This window comes from Theropithecus gelada, chromosome 16, assembly GCF_003255815.1.
Source record: "Theropithecus gelada isolate Dixy chromosome 16, Tgel_1.0, whole genome shotgun sequence".
Classification (NCBI taxonomy): domain Eukaryota; kingdom Metazoa; phylum Chordata; class Mammalia; order Primates; family Cercopithecidae; genus Theropithecus; species Theropithecus gelada.
The window spans coordinates 25,810,420-25,830,156 of record NC_037684.1 but is presented as its reverse complement, the minus strand read 5'-3'; the positions used below and the strand labels follow the sequence as shown (position 1 = coordinate 25,830,156).

The following is a 19,737-nucleotide window of genomic DNA, read 5'->3' as shown; positions in this document are numbered from 1 at the left end:
ACCATCCCCAGCCTCATTTTTTGTATTTTTAGTAGAGACGAGGTTTCACTATGTTGGCCAGGCTGCTCTTGAACTCCTGACCTCAGGTGACGCGCCTGCCTCGGCCTCCCGAAGTGCTGGGATTACAGGCGTGAGCCACTGCGCCCAGCTCCCCAAACAGTTTAACCTACTGCCCAAGAGATTATCAAAGTGGAAGGAGGCAACTGTCCAAAGCAAGTGGGACAGCCCCTAGGGGTTAGACCACTGGCCTCAGTGTCCAAAGGCTCAAGTGCCTGTTGCTTCTGCTGCTTTCTTTGCCTATAAGGGGTGAACAGGGTTCTCAGTTCCTCTCCTGCACCAGGCCCCCAACACACTGACCTTTCTTCCTAGAGGAACTTAGACCAGCACTGACCCCTCCAGTGGGCAGGCAAACAGCTTTTCATGGTGGCAGTGTCAGCAAGAATGTGTTAGTGAAAGAACAGGCCGCAGACCCCCAGGAGAAGTAGTGGAGCATCCATTGTGTCATCAGCCTGGGCTTTTCAGGTGATGCCTGTGACAGCTCTGCAGACTGCAGTTGTGTGATGTACACCCCTGAGTTTGGGGTCAGCTCTACCTTAGGTCCACTGCTGTCCTGCAGTACAGTAAGAGGGCCCGGTCCCCAGTCATTAATCTTGACATTGTCTCAGTCTCTTCCTAATTTCCAGTCCTAGAAGAGCTCGGCCATGATGTCGACTGGACACAGACCCCTCTGCAGAGTCAGAGGGGGCTAGATCCACCCCCTACAGCAATGCCCACACCAGGGTCCCATGAGGCGTGTGTCTTCTACACTGTCCTCCCACAGGCAGGTGGTCTTACTCAGCACAGCAGGGCCACCCACCCCATGCCAGGGAGCTTTTAGGGAGACAGGCCCAAAGTTTAATAGAACTGTAATAACTGGGAGTCCTCGGGGGGACACCCTGGGCTCCCCAGCTCATGGTGAGAAAGTGGGCTGTGGTCACGCACACAGATACAACTTCTTAGCAGCATCGTCCTTTACCCCAGGCAAAAGGGAATATGGCAGAAGTTTCCTAGTGCACACTGCCCTAAGGAAAACTCACCCTGCCCAAGACCAACCCTATCTCTTGTCCTGTCTCCAAAAACAAGCTGCCACATCATTTCCAAAGTGAGCAGACCCATTTCCCCATACCACACCCGTTCTTCAGTTGGGGAGACCTGGACGAAGCAGCCGGACGACTGAGAACTGTTACGGGTGGGAGACTAAGGGGACAGGACTGCTAAATGCAAGGTGGGGTCTTGGAACAGAAAAAGGACATGAGTGGGAGAAAAAGGGGTGAAACTCAAAAAAGCCCAAGTTTGCTTTTTTATTTTTTATTTTTTTGGTAGAGTTGGAGTCTCCCTATGTTGCCCAGGCTGGTCTCAAACTCTTGGGCTCAAGGATCTGCTCACCTAGGCCTCCCAAAGTGTTGGGATGACAGGCATGAGCCACCATGCCCGGCCTCTGTAGTTTAATTAATAGTGGTGTGCCAATGTTAATTTCTTGATGTAGACAATTGTGCTATGGTAGTAAGATCTTAATATTTGGGGAAGGTAGGTGAAGGGTGTATGGGAAATCTCTGAACTACATTGGTAACTTTTTCGTAAGTCTAAAATTACTTTAACAAATAGAATGGAATGGAAGACCTGGAATAGAGATGTAAAAAATGAAGCAAATGGAACAAGATCACCCAAGCAGCATCAGAATCAGAGTGGACAGCACATACTATGGTGACTAGAACCCTGAAATTCTGGAGATTATGAGAGGTGTGGGCACCTGCTAGGCAGAGTTTGCCAGCTATGGCCCCACCTCCATTCTGCCCCTTGCCACTTGCACCATCTTAGGTCCCCAGACCCCTCAGGGGCTCATGGCTGATAGAACACAGATGCCGAGGAACCTAACTCAGGATGAGATGCTGCCTTGGGACAGAGAACACTTGTAATTCAACCAAGGTCTTTGGGCTGGGGTGAGTCACTGAAGGAACTGCGGTAATCTCAGGACAGGTGGCAATTGGGTTTCCTAGGTGAAGGGGTCCTCACGGAGTAGAAGAGGCAGGAAGTGAGCTTGGGAGGATGGAATAATGAACAGGGCTGTGGGTAAAAAAAGGAAGCAAACCATGGTGGACTATGGTAGTGACTCAGGGCCTGGAGAACAGGGTCAAATACCTGTTCATAGGGACCTTGGGCAAAAGAAAATGAGAACTGACCACAGGGCAAGCCAAATGCAGGGACCAAGCAGGATTTCTCAAAGGAAACTAGGAAGCCGCTAGGCCATGTCCTTTGGGGCTGCCTGAAAACCCACCACCAGGCCTCCTCACACTTACTGCCTGTGGCCCACACCATAATTACCAAGGCAGGTAGTCTGGGGACTGAAACTGATTTAATTCACTTGGCCTTTGAAGCTCAACATCCCTCCAGTCAACAAACACACTCGTGGACGGGGACAGCGGCTCATGCCTATAATCTCAGCACTTTGGGAGGCTGAGGCAGGAGGACTGCTTGAGCCCAGGGGTTTGAGACCAGGGGCAACATAGTGAGACCCCTCTACAAAAATAAAAAAATTAGCCAGGCATGGTGGTGTGTGCCTACAGTCGCAGCTACTTAGGAGGCTGAGGTGGGAGGATCTCTTGAGCCCAGGAGGTCAAGGCTGCAGTGAGCTATGAGTGTGCCACTGCATTCCAGCCTGGGAAACAGAGTAAGACCCTGTCTCAAAAAAAAAAAAAAAAAAAAAAAGAAAGAAAAACAAAAAACAAAAACACACACTCAGCCCTGCTCCCACCAGGTGCAAAAAAGTTCCATGGGCCGGGCGCGGTGGCTCAAGCCTGTAATCCCAGCACTTTGGGAGGCCGAGACGGGTGGATCACGAGGTCAGGAGATCGAGACCATCCTGGTGAACATGGTGAAACCCCGTCTCTACTAAAAAATACAAAAAACTAGCCGGGCGAGGTGGCGGCGCCTGTAGTCCCAGCTACTCGGGAGGCTGAGGCAGGAGAATGGCGTGAACCCGGGAGGCGAAGCTTGCAGTGAGCTGAGATCCGGCCACTGCAACTCCAGCCCGGGAGACAGAGCGAGACTCCGTCTCAAAAAAAAAAAAAAAAAAAAAAGTTCCATGCCCCACTCACCATACCTAACACCCATCATACTGAAAAGCTTAACAAAAGTGGTTTATGCATAAACATTACACATTAGCATTTTTTTGAGCACATCTTGTGGGCTAGGATTGTGAGAAGGAGCCAGAGAAAGTTAAGAGATGTGTTCCCTCTCGTCAAGGAGCTCCCATTTTAACAGGGAATACCAGCCACACACAATGGATTTGGGAAGCCATCTATAAGCACATGCAAGGATCATGTAGGGGGTTAGCCACAAGCACCACGGGCAGGACACTGGTAAGGTTCAGCCTCCTCTGATCTTGCCCCAAGCCTCTGAGTACTCACCACCTTTGGGCCTCTGATAAATCTACTCAGGGCTCAGGCATCTGCTGGCAGAGCACCAAGCACACACCCTTCTGTAAGTCCTGGTGTTGCTACCCTTGGGGCCCCAAGCTGAGTTCACCCCAAGGCTGGGCCCAAGAATTCCTGAGCTTCAGGCCCTCCAGCACACCCCTTGCTCTGCTATCAGCCTTCTTCCTCTCACCTCTTAGAAAGCTGGACACTGGCCAGGCAGGTGGCACACACCTGTAATCTCAGCACTTTGGGAGGCTGAGGCAGGCGGATCACCTGAGGTCAGGAGTTTGAGACCAGCCTGGCCAACACGGTGAAACCCCATCTCTACTAAAAATACAAAAATTATCCAAGTGTGGTGGTGCGTGCCTGTAATCCCAGCTACTCGGGAGGCTGGGACAGAAGAACTGCTTGAACCTAGGAGGTGGAAGTTGCAGTGGGCTGAGATCGTGCCACTGCACTCCAGCCTAGGTGACAAGAAAAAACTCCATCTCAAAAAATAAAAAAATTGGCCGGGCGCGGTGGCTCAAGCCTGTAATCCCAGCACTTTGGGAGGCCGAGACGGGCGGATCACGAGGTCAGGAGATCGAGACCATCCTGGCTAACACAGTGAAACCCCGTCTCTACTAAGAAATACAAAAAACTAGCCGGGCGAGGTGGCAGGCGCCTGTAGTCCCAGCTACTCGGGAGGCTGAGGCAGGAGAATGGCATGAACCCGGGAGGCGGAGCTTGCAGTGAGCTGAGATCCGGCCACTGCACTCCAGCCTGGGCTACAGAGCGAGACTCCGTCTCAAAAAAAAAAATAAATAAATAAATAAAAAATAAAAAATAAAAAAATTAAAAATTGTAAAAAGAAAGCTGGATGCTATATTTCACCAGCATCATTACCACTCCTCCTTGACTCTCCCTTTCCCTACCACCCTCCCTAACTCTCCCAGGCCCTCTTTCCTTCTCAGACATTCTCATCCTCCCTCACGGCTCTAAGTGCCACCTCGAGGCTCATGCTACCTAAACCAGTATCATCAGCCCTGATCTCCCCACTAAGCTCCAGACTCCATTATCCAACCTGGCCAAATGTGGGTGTCCCATCAACCCTCACACTCAAAATGTTGCTAAGGAATTCACCTTTCCCCCAAACCTCCTCCTCCAACATGCCCCACTTCAATGAACAGCACCACCCGTGTCACTAAAGCCAGCCCTGGTGAGTGGATCCCTCCTTTTCATAAGCCCTATCCCATACTCATGCATCAGGATCCTGCCCCCACCTTCCACTTGGACAACACCGCAGCTTCTCCCAACCTATCCCTGCCACCAGCCTGACCCTCCCTTGCTCATCACCCACTTGGTCACCAGAGCCAGGTTCCAAAACACAAATCCAATCGCTAAAGTAAAACTGAAATACATAAGTTAGTTAGATAATTAGAAAAAAAGGTGGTTTAAGAAAGTAAACATTGGCCAGGTGCGGTGGCTCAAGCCTGTAATCCCAGGACTTTGGGAGGCCGAGACAGGTGGATCACGAGGTCAGGAGATCAAGACCATCCTGGCTAACACGGTGAAACCCCGTCTTTACTAAAAAAAATACAAAAAACTAGCCAGGCAAGGTGGCGGGCGCCTGTAGTCCCAGCTACTCGTGAGGCTGAGGCAGGAGAATGGCGTAAACCCGGGAGGCGGAGCTTGCAGTGAGCTGAGATCCGGCCACTGCACTCCAGCCTGGGCGACAGAGGGAGACTCCGTCTCAGAAAAAAAAAAAAAAAAAAAAAAAAAGTAAGTAAACATGGCTGGGCATGGTGGCTCACGCCTATAATCCCAGCACTTTGGGAGGCCAAGGAGGGTGGATCACTTGAGGCCAGGAGTTCGAAACCAGCCTGGCCAACATGATGAAACCCTGTCTCTACTAAAAATGCAAAAAATTAGCCAGGCGTGGTGGCGGCCGCCTGTAATCCCAGCTACTCAGGAGGCTGAGAAAGGAGAATTGCTTGAACCCAGGAGGCGGAGGTTGCAGTGAGCCCAGGTTGCACCACTGCACTCCAGCCTGGGCAACAGAGTGATACTCCATCTCAAAAAAAAGGAAAAGCATTAGAAGAAAACAGGCAAGGCACAGTCCCCAAACCCACATGCAGATTTTTTTTTTCTTTTGAGACTGAGTCTTGCTCTGTTGACCATGCTGGAGTGCAGTGGCACGATCTCAGCTCACTGCAACCTCTGCCTCCCGGGTTCAAGCCATCCTTGTGCCTCAGCCTCCTGAGTAGCTGAGATTAGAGGTGCCCGCCACCACGCCTGGCTAATTTTTGTATTTTTAGTGCAGACACGGTTTCACCATGTTGGCCAGCCTGGTCTCAAACTCCTGACCTCAAGTGATCCACCTACCTCGGCCTCCCAAAGTGCTGGGGTTACAGGCGTGAGCCACCACACCCGGCCATGCAGACTTTTTTGTTTCATCCTGAGAAACCAGTGTGCCTCTCTGTACAATAAGAATGTTGCTATGTATTTTCTATTCATTTAAGACTTTCTCAAGAGAAGACTGGAACAGTAAAATAATTCCTTTCTCCCACTCAGAAAGTCCCTGCTGGTGGTTGCATCAGTAGCAAAAACAGCTAGTAGGCTTGTTTCCCTTCTGGTTGTGCACTGCGGGGCTGCTTTGTGATCCAGAAACCAAATCCAACTAAGTAGAAAAGCGTAACACAAGTCTACTTATTATCTTTAAGACAAAGGGAAAAATACAAAAAAGCAATCAACTGCCACTTCTTTGCTAATGGCCAGGGGAAGGAGATGCTGTCAGAATCTAGCACTTTTTTTCTCCCCATCTGGTCTTTAAAAAGCAGGAACTAGACACTGGTTCATAGGCTAAAAAATATCACAGGATAAAATATCAGAATCATTGTGTCTAAAAGCCTGGCCCTCAGCACCTGCATGATGACTCTTCAGCAAGGAGCACGTAGCCCTGCCTGCTTGTTCAGCTTGTTAATCATCACCTTTGCTCCAGCAGTATTACCTGTCTCCAGGTTCCCCCGAGTGTACCATGCCTTTACTCACAATGTTTCCTCTTGCTGGGACGCCTGTTCCATTGTCCCATCTAGCAAAAACTTACTTATTAAGACATCAAATGTCCACTCCCTTTACAAAGCCTTTCCTGACTGTTTGATCCTCTTCTTTTTGCTCCTCTTTACTGTACAGAAACACCTGTTAAAATATCTCGGGAGGCTGAGGCAGGAGAATCGCTTGAACCCAGGAGGCAGAGGTTGCAGTAAGCCAAGATCGTGGCACTACACTCCAGCCTGGGTGACAGGATGAGACTCTGTCTCAAAAAAAAAAAAAAAAAAACGCAACAACTCTTAAAGCTCACAAATCTGCCTCCCCCTATAGACTACAAGCCCAGGTTGTCATCTTCATCTTAATAGTCTCAGACTTGGTTCAGTGCACAGTCCAAAGGAAGTCTTTAGCAAATGTCTACTGAATTAATACATAAATATACATCTACCTCCACTACAATGAGCTGTTGGCTTTTAAGTACATGGATGAGCTTAGTCTTGGTGTCCTAGAATCCAGGTCCAGGGTAGCGGCAGCCCAGGAGTACTAAAAGAGTGTGAAGAAAAACCCCATGGCCGGGCACGGTGGCTCACGTCTGTAATCCCAGCACTTTGGGAGGACAAGGTAGGTGGATCACTTGAGGTCAGGAGTTCCACACCAGCCTGGCCAACATGGCGAAACCCCATCTGTACTACTAAAATTACAAAAAATTAGCCAGGTGTGGTGGCACACGCCTGTAATCCCAGCTACTTGGGAGATTGAGGCAGGAGAATGGCTTGAACCCGGGAGGCAAAGGTTGCAATGAGCTGAGATCACACCACTGCACTCCAGGCTGAGTGACAGAGGGAGACTCTGTCTCAAAAAACAAACAAACAAACAACAACAACAACAAAAAAAAAACCCATGAACAAAACCCATCCTGAGTTGAAGTGCACTCATTACTCTGCTTACACAGGTTTAACTGCAGGGGCTTAAGAGGGCGGGAGTACAGCAATGTTCTTGTATAGAAAGACAACTTCGGCCAGGCGCGGTGGCTCAAGCCCGTAATCCCAGCACTTTGGGAGGCCGAGACGGGCGGATCACAAGGTCAGGAGATCGAAACCATCCTGGCTAACCCGGTGAAACCCCGTCTCTACTAAAAAATACAAAAAACTAGCCGGGCGAGGTGGCGGGCGCCTGTAGTAGTCCCGGCTACTAGGGAGGCTGAGGCAGGAGAATGGCGGGAACCCGGGAGGCGGAGCTTGCAGTGAGCTGAGATCCGGCCACTGCACTCCAGTCTGGGCGACAGAGCGAGACTCCGTCCCAAAAAAAAAAAAGAAAGACAACTTCGTCTGGCCGTGGTGGCTCACGCTTGTAATCCCAGCACTTTGGGAGGCTGAGGCGGGTGGATCACGAGGTCAGGAGATTGAGACCATCCTGGCTAACATGGTGAAACCGCGTCTCTACTAAAAATACAAAAAATTAGCCGGGCGTGGTGGCAGGCGCCTGTAGTCCTAGCTACTCGGGAGGCTGAGGCAGGAGAATGGCCTGAACCTGGGAGACAGAGCTTGCAGTGAGCGAAGATCACACCACTGCACTCCAGCGTGGGCAACACAGCAAGACTGTGTCTCAAAAAAAAAAAAAAAAGAAAGAAAGAAAGAAAGATAACTTCAACAGGAAAGTAAATCTAGTCAGCTTCCTCTCAATTATGCTGATGGAGCAAAATGACGGCAGCACAAAAAAATTCAACCAGTGGAGAATCCATAGACCAATATCATTAAGTTTTGAGACATGTATTATTATGTTGCAGCAAAATTGTCTTCCAGATTCTATCTGGCTCAAGCTATGTACACATAAAGGATGACAGGTATCTAATGTAGGGCTTCATGAAGCTCAGCTGTAATGCAGACACCTGGCCAGGCCAGGAAGTTCCCCTTACCTGGCACAGTCCTGGGTGCCTGCCTAGATGGCTCTTGCAGTTCCCCTTCCTGATGCTGGTGGAAAGCAGGGCTACAGAGAGGTCTCGACCCAAGGCTGCCCCAGCCAGGTCAGAATTGGACTGGGCACGAGTGGGTTTCCCATTTTTCAGCCTTGCATCCACAGCCTGGAAGGGCTATTCACAGCCACCTGCTCCGTGTACTCTCACTTGGCAATTACTTGCATTGACCTAGGGGCTAGACTCCTACTACCTAGCAAGGGCAAAATGTGGAAAAAGGGCAGCTTGACAAAGATGGGGGAGGCCCTGGAGAGATGGGACATTGGCAGCCTTGCCATCTACCAGGTCACTGGCTCCTATGAACTCCAGTGCACCGTTGCAGGGGAAACCATGAGCAAAGGGAGCAAAATACTCTGACCCTTGCTTAAATAAATGAGGTTGGAGGGAGGGGGTTTAAAACTAGAAGAGGTGGCGGGCACGATGGCTCACGCCTATAATCCCAGCACTTTCGGAGGCCGAGGCGGGTGGATCACCTGAGATCAGGAGTTTAAGACTAGCCTGGGCAACATGGTGAAACCCCGTCTCTACTAAAAATACAAAAATTAGCCAGGCGTGGTGGCAGACGCCTGTAATCCCAGCTACCCGGGAGGCTGAGGCAGAGAATTGCTTGAACCCGGGAGGTGGAAGTTGCAGTGAGCCGAGATCGCGCCACTGCACTCCAAACTGAGTGACAGAGCTAGTCTCCGTCTCAAACAAAACAAAACAAAACAAAAACAAAACTAGAAGAGGAAAACCACTCTGGTCTGGGATACCTTGGTACCAAATTTCCTTTGGGACCTTCCCAAGCCATCTTCCTTCTCACCTCACCGTCTCTTCCTAACCCCACTGCACCTCCCCACTCGGGGCATGGTCCACAAGTCATTTCAACCTCTCCCACTCTCATGCCCTAATTCCTCCCCACAACCAGATTACCCTTTTCTCTATGTGTCCCCATCACGTTGCCTCGGAGTCTGGCCCCTAATTCCATTTTCCATTTTTCTTTTCCCATTCCACTAGTCTCCCTTCCCAAGGGGTACTTCCTGCCTTAAGCTCGCCTACAGGCACCTACTATGGGCCAGCCACTTAATACTGACTACTCCTCTCAAGCCCCCGGGACACATCCTCCACCCCGCCTGAGCTGCAGGAGATCCTCCTATACCTTTAACCAACCTCCACGTGCGTGTTAACGGCGGTGACAGCATTTCCTTGTCTCTCTGCTCCCGCCCCCAAAGGCGCTACCCATTGGTCGCTGGGTTTCTCTGTTCTCGCTCTAATTGGCCTTGCTACCGAAAAGCTCCAACCAATGACCTCTCCATGTCTGTCTCCCTCCTCCGATCCTGGAAACTCATTGGCTCCGAGGATTTAGGACCTGTTAGCTTGGTTGGACGACTAGCAAATCCTTCCTTCCCCGGGGTAGAAGTCCAGGGTGAGAAATTGGTTCCGAACTCAAAGGAACCCAGCGCCGGGCCACAGCCGGGTCACGTGGCCGGCGGCCCCCATGACGTGCTGGCTGCGGGGCGTCACAGCGACGTTCGGGCGACCTGCCGAGTGGCCAGGCTACCTCCGTCACCTGCGTGGTCGCAGTGCTGCCATGGACCTGGGACCCATGCGCAAGAGTTACCGCGGGGACCGAGAGGTGCCGCCGCCAGGGCCAGGCCTCCTGCAGGGGCGGGGGAAAAGGGGTCCCCGGAGTCATCTACAGCGAGGCGGGGAGTAGGAGGAGCCCCTCCGGGCTTCTGGGGCCACCCGGTGGGGCAAGGAGGTTTGGGGATCACCCCCAGTGGGAAAAGGGGGCTTCAAAGACATCCCACTGGGGGAGGAGTTCCGGGAAAACGCAAATGAAATGGGTTCAAAAGGCAGCCTTTCGTAATGGGTGAGAGCTCGAACTTTGGAGCCTGCCTGGGCTGGAATCCTTAGTGTCTCTGGGCCTCAGTTTCCTCATCTGGGAAGTGATAGTACCTGCCTTACGGGGATGTTATGGTCTTAAATGTTTGTCAAGTGCTTAGAACCCTGCTTACTCGACAGGTAGCAAGGTCAGATAACTGGCTCAGGCCCACAGCTAGTGATGGATGAATCAGGGTTTCATGTGATGGATGTCAGGACAGTGCTGGGCCTCCCTCAAGGGCAGGGGAAGAGTGGTCCTCGGGGAGTCATCTACTAGGGGGAGGGGAGTAGGAGGAACCAGCCTCTCAGGGCTTCTGGGGCCACCCCCTGGGGCAAGGAGGTTTGGGGTCACCCAAACCTCAGGTAGGAGGAGAGGAGAAAGCTCTTAGCTTACTGCCTTCAGTACTTTCTGCTGACCACTGGGAAGTTCTTTTCCTTTTCCCTTCTCAGGAGGGGAACCAAGAGAACCTTTTAGGAGTTGGGGTCCAGGGCCCTGGTTGCCAAATCTGGTTGCATGTGGTCATTTCTAGAAATGCTTGTTTAAAATGCAGTTTTTCCAGCCTGGGCAACATAGTGAGACCCTGTCTCTACAAAAAAATAAAATTAGTCGAGCATATAAGTAAATAAAAATGCAGTTTTTGATTAAGCCTCAGACCTGCTGAATGAGAAATTATGGGGGTGGAGCCCAGAAAGTTTTTTTTATGCTCCCCAGGTGATTCTGATGCACAGACAGTTTTGATTACCCATGACATGAAAACCCTGATTTATCCATCACTAGCTGTGGGACAGCAAGTTGTCTGACCTTTTTATGCCTGTTTCCTCACCTGTAAAATGGGGCACAGATTCTTCTTACTGCATACTATTTTTTATTTTAAGGTCACTGTCATGAGGACTAAATGAGTTGATATTTGAAAAATGATTAGAACAGTGCCAGGTACCTAGTAAGCACTATATATGTTTATTAAATGGAATAAATCTCCCTTCCTAGGCATTTGAGGAGACTCATCTGACCTCCCTTGACCCACTGAAACAGTTTGCTGCCTGGTTTGAGGAGGCTGTTCAGTGTCCTGACATAGGGGAAGCAAATGCCATGTGTCTGGCTACCTGTACCAGGTGGGCATGGCCGTGGGCTCCTCTTTGGGTGGATACATATGAACTAGGAAGCTTATGAAGCTCTCAACTCTGGATGCCAACTTTATGGTTCCAGCTCTGTTATTAATGTGCTGTGTGGCTTTAGATGAGATGCTTGTCCTCTCTGGGCCTGTGTCCTTACCTATAAACCAAAGACCAGAACACAAAATTATATTTCAGTGATAAAAATGCAATGCCTTAGACTGGGCGCGGTGGCTCACGCCTGTAATCCCAGCACTTTCGGAGGCCCAGGCGGGTGGATCATGAGGTCAGGAGATTGAGACCATCCTGGCTAACACGGTGAAACCCCGTCTCTACTGAAAATACAAAAAATTAGCCGGGTGGGTAGTCCCAGCTACTCGGGAGGCTGAGGCAGAAGAATGGCGTGAACCCAGGAGGTGGAGATTGCAGTGAGCCAAGATCGTGCCACTGCACTGCAGCCTGGGGGACAGAGCGTGAGACTCCATCTCAAAAAAAAAAAAAAAAAAAAATGCAGTAGCTTGTTCATCTCTGCCCTTGATATATCCACAAGCAACCCCTTGCCTCCCTCATCTCCCCATCTACCCAAGCCTCGTCTGTCATTCAGGAGCTACTTCTGGTGAAGCTCTGTCTCTCTCTCGAAATCTAGCACAGTACTTGACTATATCATTCCTTTGACAATCATATGCCCTTTGAGACATCACTTGTATTAGCCTATTATTCAATTCTCCTTGCTAAAGTGTAAGGCCTTGAAGCCAGCGCTCTTGTACTGTGCGAGTGGATATTTCCCAGAGCTCTGAGCAGAGGAGCTGATCTCGTAGCACCACTGTGATCCCAAAGCATTGGATGATTGCATTATTGTTAGTCCCTGCCCTTAGGGTCTTATGAGTTTGCTAGGGATGTCTTAACAAAATACTGTAGACTGGATAGCTTAAACCACGGGAGTTTATTTCCTTATAGTTCTGGTGGCTAGAAGTCCAAGATCAAGGTGCCATCAGGGGTGGTTTCTGGTAAGGCCTCTGCTTGGGGTTTGCAGACAGCTGCTTTTTGCCATGTCCTCATACTGCCTTTCCTGTGTGTGTTGTGGGGGGCAAGGGAGGTGGTTCTAAAGTGCCTCTTCTCTTACAGTGACACCAGTCCTATTGGATTAGGGCCCCACCCCTATGACCTTATTATTTAACCTTAATTACCTCCATAAGGTCCCTGTCTCCAAATACAGTCACATTGAGGTTTAAGGCTTTAACACAGGGGTTTTGGGTGACACTATTCAGTCCATAACAGGGCCCTAGGCTGTGGTGTCATACCTCTAGGACAAACCCCCAGGAGCACATGGGAGGGGGCCCCAGCCTAACAGCCCAGTAAAGGAGGTACAGCTGGAGGGGGTGCTGAGACATCTTTTGGGGAGAGGGACTGTAGCCAGAACATTGAAGCAGGCTCTGACCACAGTGCTCTGCTGTTTGCTCCTAGAGATGGAAAACCCTCTGCTCGCATGTTGCTACTGAAGGGCTTTGGGAAAGATGGCTTCCGCTTCTTCACTAACTTCGAGAGTCGAAAAGGAAAAGAGCTGGTGTGTGAAAAGAGCTGGTAATCTTTCCCAGGGCCTGCGGGATTTGGCCCTTTCCTCCTCAGTCACCTTCTCATGCCACCCCACCCCTCAGTCTACTTGCTCTCTCTCTGCAGGTGCCCTCCTGCCATGAGGCCTTGGCACTTGCTGTGCTCTTTGCCATAAATGAATCAATGCACTTTCTAACCAACCTCACCCCATCAGCCATCACCTGTTCCTTCAGATCTCAGCCCACATGTTACCTCCTCAGGAACGCCTTCCTTGACTCTGACTCAGACTCAGCCCCTCATGTTGTTTGCTGCCATTATAACTTGCAACTTTCCTTTTTATCATTTTCTTCAGTTTGTAACTAAGCTTTTATTTGGGTGATTATGTAACTGATATTTGTCTCCTCTGCTGAACAGTAAGCTCTGCAGGAGTGGAGGATGCTGTGTTTTATCTCTGCTGTATCCCCCACATGTCTCCTGTTGTCAGACCCAGAGTAAGCACTTCGTGTGCATTCAATGAATGAATCCAAAGTGAGTAAACCTCCCTGAGTCCATGCCAGCCAAACATGCATTTCTCAAGACTCGCAAATCTGTGGGTGAGAGAAATCACCCAGTCTCACTTTGGAGTCTGACTGGCTTAAACTTAGCTCCACCACTTACTGCAGGAACTTGGGCATGTGACTTAGCCTGTCTCCGTATCTGTGACAATAGGCCTACTTTTGAGGGTTTAAATGAGCTCATACAGTGGATGCATCTGCTGTGGGCCTGCACACTACAGCTCTCCTGCCTTTTCCCTGCATGCCGGAGGCCTCCTCTCCCTATCCTGATGGCTGGCTGTGGATTCTCTTTTACTTCTAGGACTCGAATCCCTTTGCTTCCCTTGTCTTCTACTGGGAACCACTTAACCGTCAGGTGAGTGAATTTTCCCAGGACAGCCTGGGATGGGCTGGGTTGGCAGGGCCTGAGTTTATGGCTAAGTCTAGTGAAGGTCCCCAGACTGGGCAAACATCCCAGCTGGGCACTCTGCCTCTATAATAGCCCTCAGTTAGCTGGAGCCAAGAGTGGTGGGACAGCCGATAGAACAGAGAGGAATAGGGCCTGTGCTGGTAGGGAGGGCAGGTGGCATTGAACGCCATTCACCCAGAGCCATCCTTGAGCAGGTGCGTGTGGAAGGCCCTGTGAAGAAGCTGCCAGAGGAGGAGGCTGAGTGCTACTTCCACTCCCGCCCCAAGAGCAGCCAGATTGGGGCTGTGGTCAGCCACCAGAGTTCTGTGATCCCTGATCGGGAGGTGAGTGGGGCTCCACTGTAGTCCTCCAGGTGGCGGAGGCTTTGGCTTATCCCCAGAAGCTGTCGCCAGGAGATGCCAGGTTCCTCTCTCCAGCCCAGTGAAAACAGTGAAAAGGGCAGTGAGAAGGGAAATAGGGGTAGGGAGAGGGAAAATAGGCCTCCTCTGTCCATCTGGCCATCCCGTTGACTGTGTGCTCCTGGAAGGCAGAGGCCAGTCTGCTCTGCTCACCAGTGTCCCCAGCACATATCCCCAGGAAGTCCTTGTTAATGAATCATTGACTGGGCCTGGCCCTTCTTCTAACTCCTTCCCCTGGACAGTATCTGAGAAAGAAAAATGAGGAACTGGAACAGCTCTACGAGGATCAAGAGGTGCCCAAGCCAAAATCCTGGTGAGTGACATCTGGTAGTCATCTAGAAAGGGACACCAGGCCCCTGTGTTTACTTGAAGCCACCTGCCTGGGGAATCACAGATCTCCTCCTCCCTGGCCACCCTCATCAGATGCATCCCAGCAACTTCCTTCAAGAGGCCCTGGGATGAGGGGTGAGGGTGGGAGAGTGACCTGGCTAGGAAAATCCACAGAGCACTGAAACCTCTGCTTCTCCTTATAGGGGTGGCTATGTCCTGTACCCTCAGGTGATGGAGTTCTGGCAAGGTCAAACCAACCGCCTGCATGACCGGATAGTCTTTCGGCGGGGCCTGCCCACAGGAGATTCCCCTTTGGGGCCCATGACCCACCGCGGGGAGGAAGACTGGCTCTATGAGAGACTTGCACCTTAACTCTGGGACCTGCCGGGCCAGAGTGCAGCTAGGGCTGGGTGTCAAGAGAGGGTGTGGGATTGGGACTCAGGCCCTTCTTTGTAAGCTCAACCCATTTCCCTCCCTACCCTTTATATTCAGGACTCTTCAGAGCTCATGCTCTAAGTTCTTTATACTCAGTTGGTTTTCAGTTAGCTAGTCAAGTGTAGTGTAATGGTGGTGTAGAGAATCACAAATGGAAAATCATTCCATAATTATTTTTTTGACCCTGCCTATGATTGATTAGGATAGCTCCCTCTAGGGGTAGCAACCGGTGTGACTCCGTTTCTGGTGACAGGGAGGGCCCCAGCAGCCCTGTCTGTTACCATGTGAGTCATACTGGCCAAAGCTTAGTGCCAGCATATTCACCTGAGCCAACGTGGCCAATCAGATTGTTTTGTCAGTAATTTGAAATTTGAACTGGAGGGATCCAGAACCTTGGGAGTCATTGAAGCCAAGTCATTCATGGCAGCCAGGAAACAACAGGAACCAACAGCCTCTGCCTGCTGCTATTGCAACTCCCAGGATCCCTCCCTCCCAGGTCTGGGCCGTGCAGTTCCTCCCCCTGCCTTGAAACACCCCACTATCTGTAAAGTCTCTCTCTCTCTCTCTCTCTCTTTTTTTTAAACTTAATCTAGCTAGAATATATTTCTGTTGGTTACAACTTAACTCATTTATGGATAGGATTTTTTTTTTTTTTAGACGGAGCCTCACTCTGTCGCCCAGGCTGGAGTGCAGTGGCGTGATCTTGGCTCACTGCAACCTCTGCCTCCCGGGTTCAAGCGATTCTCCTGCCTCAGCCTCCTGAGTAGCTGGGACTACAGGCACCCACCACACCCAGCTAATTTTTGTATTTTTAGTAGAGACAGGGTTTCACCATGTTGGCCAGGATGGTCTCCATCTCTTGACCTTATGATTCACCCACCTCAGCCTCCCAAAGTGCTGGGATTACAAACATGAGCCACCGTGCCCAGCCAGGATAGTATATTTTTATAGCACTTCCCCTGCTGATTGCTGCCTTCTCTGTGGCTCCAAGGAACCTGTAGAGTTACAGGGAAGTTACAGGGAAGCAGGTTTCATCTCAATAGTGGGAGAGATTTCAAACAGTCAGACCTGCCTAAGAAGGAGTGGGCTGTCACTAGGAAATTTTATTCCCAGTCAGTCAGGGATTTTGTAGAAGAGCTTCATGTGCTGGTACCAATCAGACAGGAAGATTTTAATCAGCTTTACTATCTATGTTTGTTTATGGAAATTGTGTGTATATATACATACATTTTCCAAAAAGAAAAATTAAATGATTATAGATATTATGTTTTTCAGACTATTCACATACCTGCTTTCCTTACTCCCCATCTCTGCTGATTATTCCTAGATCATTGGCTTTTCACCCACACTGGAATTACCTGGGGAGCTTTAAAAACCCTGATGCCTGGGTCCCACCCTCAGAGATGATTGAACCAGCCTGGCCAGCATGGCAAAACTCTGTCTCTGCCAAGATATGAGTGCAGCCTGGGCACTGGGAAATTTAAAAGCTCCCCAGAGAATTCTGTGCAGCCAAGGTTGAGACCTCCTGGTCTAGAGCTTTGCTATACACAGTGTGGTCCACAAGCCAGGAGCATCTGCATCACTTGGCAGCCCCTTAGAGATTTCAGACTCCAGACCCACTGAATCTGACCCTGCATTTTCACTAGATCCCAGGTGACCAGCTGCACTAGACTCAACCTCTAAACCATGACCTCCCACCCTCACAGTCTGTGGTCCTTTAGTGACCCTCAGCTGAGTCACTGTGTTTGTTCTCGTTGAGCACAAGCCCGCTTACCAGGGACAGACTGGATGAGCAAGCAACCTGCTGGCTATGGAGAGGAGCCAAGCCGGGTAAATATTTGCGATGACTAAGCCAGGATCAGAGAACTGACTGTTTCTTGCACTGGCTGGCATTGAGCTTGCCACTCTGTGAACTGTGCTTCCTTCCCCTGCATGGACCTGTTATCAGTCACTGTTATCCGCAGGGCTCCTCCAACGGCAGCCCTCTCCTTGTTTATCCCCCTTAAGCCTGCGTGCAGGAAGGCACATTAACCCTGTGGCCCCCTGCAGGCAGGAGGGTGTCGGGTGCCCTTACCTACCTTGCCCTTTTTCTTGTACCGTAGGCTGTGCCATTTATGAGTACGTGTATGTGTGTCTGTGTGTGTGTCTAGAAGTGCTGCACCCACCTTGTATTATTGGAGGTTGTGTATCCCCCCCAGCTTTGAGCCTGGTCTCAGATGTTCCTTTTCTGTTCTCTGTCCAGCCGTTACTGCCCCCAGTCTATAATAAAAGCCTGTCAGCCGTGCATTTTATTGATGTTCAACCCGGCCTGGTCTCACTCAACCCCCAAGGCGGGGACTTGGGAAATTTAAGCGACTTTCCTGCCCCCTCACTTCTCCCCACCATGTAGGCAGTACGTCCAGCAGGGGGAGCCCTCCTCCCAGTGTCGGCCCCTTCCGGGCGGTGAAAGCCACTTCTAGCCGGCCTCCCCTGCCTCCCTCTTCATCCGCTTGGGTCGCGTCCCAGTGAAACTGTGGTCGATAACCCATAGCCTCTCCCGGTTCCCGCACATATTTGCGCTCTCGGTTCCTCCTCCTCGCCTGTTCTCATGAAAACTTGCAGCTGCCTCACTCTGCTTCCCTGGGCAGCCAGATCTCCCTTTGGCTTCTAGTACCTACCCCATATCTATCTGGTACACCAGCTTAGAAACATAGGTAGACTTTACCTAGAAGATGGAGCCGGGGTCAGCATGCAAGGGCAGAGGGGCTGTGGATACCCTAACCCAGAGGGGTAATGGTGATACTGGAGGAGCTGGCAGTACAGTGCCAGTATTATCTAGAGCCTTAGGTTGGTGGCCCAGGGCCCATCCTTATCTCCCACCTCAGGGAAACCGAGAATGGGCGGATGTGGGAGATGCCTGTAGTCTAGGGTCTTAAGGGACACTCAGCTTCAAAACTGGTTGGCTTTATCCAACTGCTTCCAGAGTTTGTCCAGTTCCCTCGAATGATGCTCACCTCCCAGGATCCTAAGACCCAGAGGTTGCTCCCTTCCCTCCCAAATTCCCCTTCCGCAGAAGAGGTCTGTGCTTTTCTTTGTTCCGAGCTTCAGTTTCCTGTTCCCGTAGCAGATGAGAATCAAGAGTGGAAGGTGGCTGTGTGGAACAGTGGTCACATGTACAAGCCAGCTCTGGCTTCAGTGCCAGCTGTACCACTGCCAGTGCCTGGCCCCCGGGGTGAGTGATTTAACCTCTAAGCCTCAGCCAACTTGTCTGAAAAATGGGGATAATGACAGCATCTGTCTCAGGCGATGATAGGATTAAATGAACAAGCTGGCCGAGACGGGCGGACCACGAGGTCAGGAGATCGAGACCATCCTGGCTAACACGGTGAAACCCCGTCTCTACTAAAAAATACAAAAAACTAGCCGGGCGAGGTGGCGGGCGCCTGTAGTCCCAGCTACTCGGGAGGCTGAGGCAGGAGAATGGCGTGAACCCGAGAGGCGGAGCTTGCAGTGAGCTGAGATCCGGCCACTGCACTCCAGCCTGGGCGGCAGAGCGAGACTCCGTCTCAAAAAAAAAAAAAAAAAAAAAAAAAGAACAAGCTTAGGGAGAACTTGTCCTAGGGGCCGCCTGCCGTAAGCACCCTCTAAATGTTAGCTATTAACCGCAGGGCTTCGGTGTGGGGAAAGTCTGAGCTCCTCTGTGGAGGTCTCATGGATTGAGTAGTTGGTGAGACCCTAGGAAGTTCTGTGTAGTGGGAAGGGGTAGTGGAAAGAGGCCTTGGGAAAGGCAGCACCCCTGAGCCTGCCTTCCATCCCTCCAGCTCCTGGTCTCCCTTACTCATCATTTGAGGTCCCCCTGGCCTGGGTGAGGCACCTAACAAAGGCTCCCTTGTATAGGTCTGTTTGTTTCAGTAATAAATTCCCTGAGCAACAGCTCCTGGGGTGGGGTGGCCCAGCAGCCTGCCAGGAGCTGACCTGGAAGCTACAGGACCACATTGTTTAGTGGCCACCTTGGTCTCTCCCTGTGTTTCTAACACGAGCTCCAGAGATTTGGCCAACGTTTTTTTAATTCCCGGCTCTTATGGCTTCAGAAAGAGCTGGACCTAACCTCATAAGATGACAGCTTCCTCTTCTTTCTTATTTATTTATTTATTTTTATTAATTTATTTTTTGAGATAGAGTCTCACTCTGTCGTCCAGGCAGGAGTGCAGTGACGCAATCTCGGCTCCACCTCCCAGGTTCACGCCATTCTCCTGCCTCAGCCTTCCCGAGTAGCTGGGACTACAGGCGCCCGCCACCACGCCTGGCTAATTTTTTTGTATTTTTGTAGAGACGGGGTTTCACTGTGTTAGCCAGGATAGTCTCCATCTTCTGAGCTCGTGATCCACCCACCTTGGCCTCCCAAAGTACTGGGATTACAGGCATGAGCCACCGTGCCTGGCATATTTATTTATTTTTGAGATGGAGTTTCGCTCTTGTTGCCCAGGCTGGAGTGCAAATGGTGCGATCTCGGCTCACCACAACCTCAGCCTCCCAGGTTCAAGCGATTCTCCTGCCTCAGCCTCCCAAGTAGCTGGGATTACAGGCATGCACCACTACGCTCGGCTAATTTTGTATTTTTAGTAGAGATGGGGTTTCTCCATGTTGGCCA

The 19,737-nt window shown here is 50.8% G+C and overlaps 1 protein-coding gene and 1 long non-coding RNA gene across 6 annotated transcripts in view; one reads left to right on the top strand and one right to left on the bottom strand.

Moving 5' to 3' along the window:
- LOC112610093 overlaps nucleotides 1–9,661 on the bottom strand; it is a 43,933-nt gene extending 34,272 nt beyond the window's left edge. The window contains exon 1 of the long non-coding RNA XR_003116278.1: nucleotides 9,593–9,661. This is a non-coding gene — a long non-coding RNA (uncharacterized LOC112610093). The remainder of the gene's footprint in view (nucleotides 1–9,592) is intronic.
- Nucleotides 9,662–9,779: 118 nt separating this feature from the next.
- Nucleotides 9,780–17,398, top strand: PNPO (pyridoxamine 5'-phosphate oxidase). 5 transcript variants are annotated; one of them, XM_025363269.1, is made up of 7 exons: nucleotides 9,780–10,069; nucleotides 11,306–11,430; nucleotides 12,895–12,994; nucleotides 13,837–13,890; nucleotides 14,139–14,267; nucleotides 14,585–14,655; nucleotides 14,876–17,398. In XM_025363269.1, exons 1-7 carry the CDS (start codon nucleotides 9,932–9,934, stop codon nucleotides 15,042–15,044), a joined length of 786 nt encoding a protein of 261 aa, XP_025219054.1. In that variant the 5' UTR covers nucleotides 9,780–9,931; the 3' UTR covers nucleotides 15,045–17,398. The 5 variants fall into 5 exon arrangements, with proteins under 5 accessions (XP_025219054.1, XP_025219056.1, XP_025219057.1 ...); XM_025363273.1 differs by having other exon boundaries at nucleotides 9,828–10,306; XM_025363271.1 differs by lacking the exon at nucleotides 14,139–14,267 and having other exon boundaries at nucleotides 9,808–10,069.
- The last annotated feature ends 2,339 nt before the right edge of the window (nucleotides 17,399–19,737 follow it).

Coding starts and splice junctions, on each gene's coding strand:
- PNPO (XM_025363269.1), top strand. CDS start 9,932: ATGACGTGCTGGCTGCGGGGCGTCACAGCGACGTTCGGGCGACCTGCC. Junction 10,070..11,305: donor GTTACCGCGGGGACCGAGAG/GTGCCGCCGCCA, acceptor CTCCCTTCCTAG/GCATTTGAGGAGACTCATCT. Junction 13,891..14,138: donor GGGAACCACTTAACCGTCAG/GTGAGTGAATTT, acceptor ATCCTTGAGCAG/GTGCGTGTGGAAGGCCCTGT.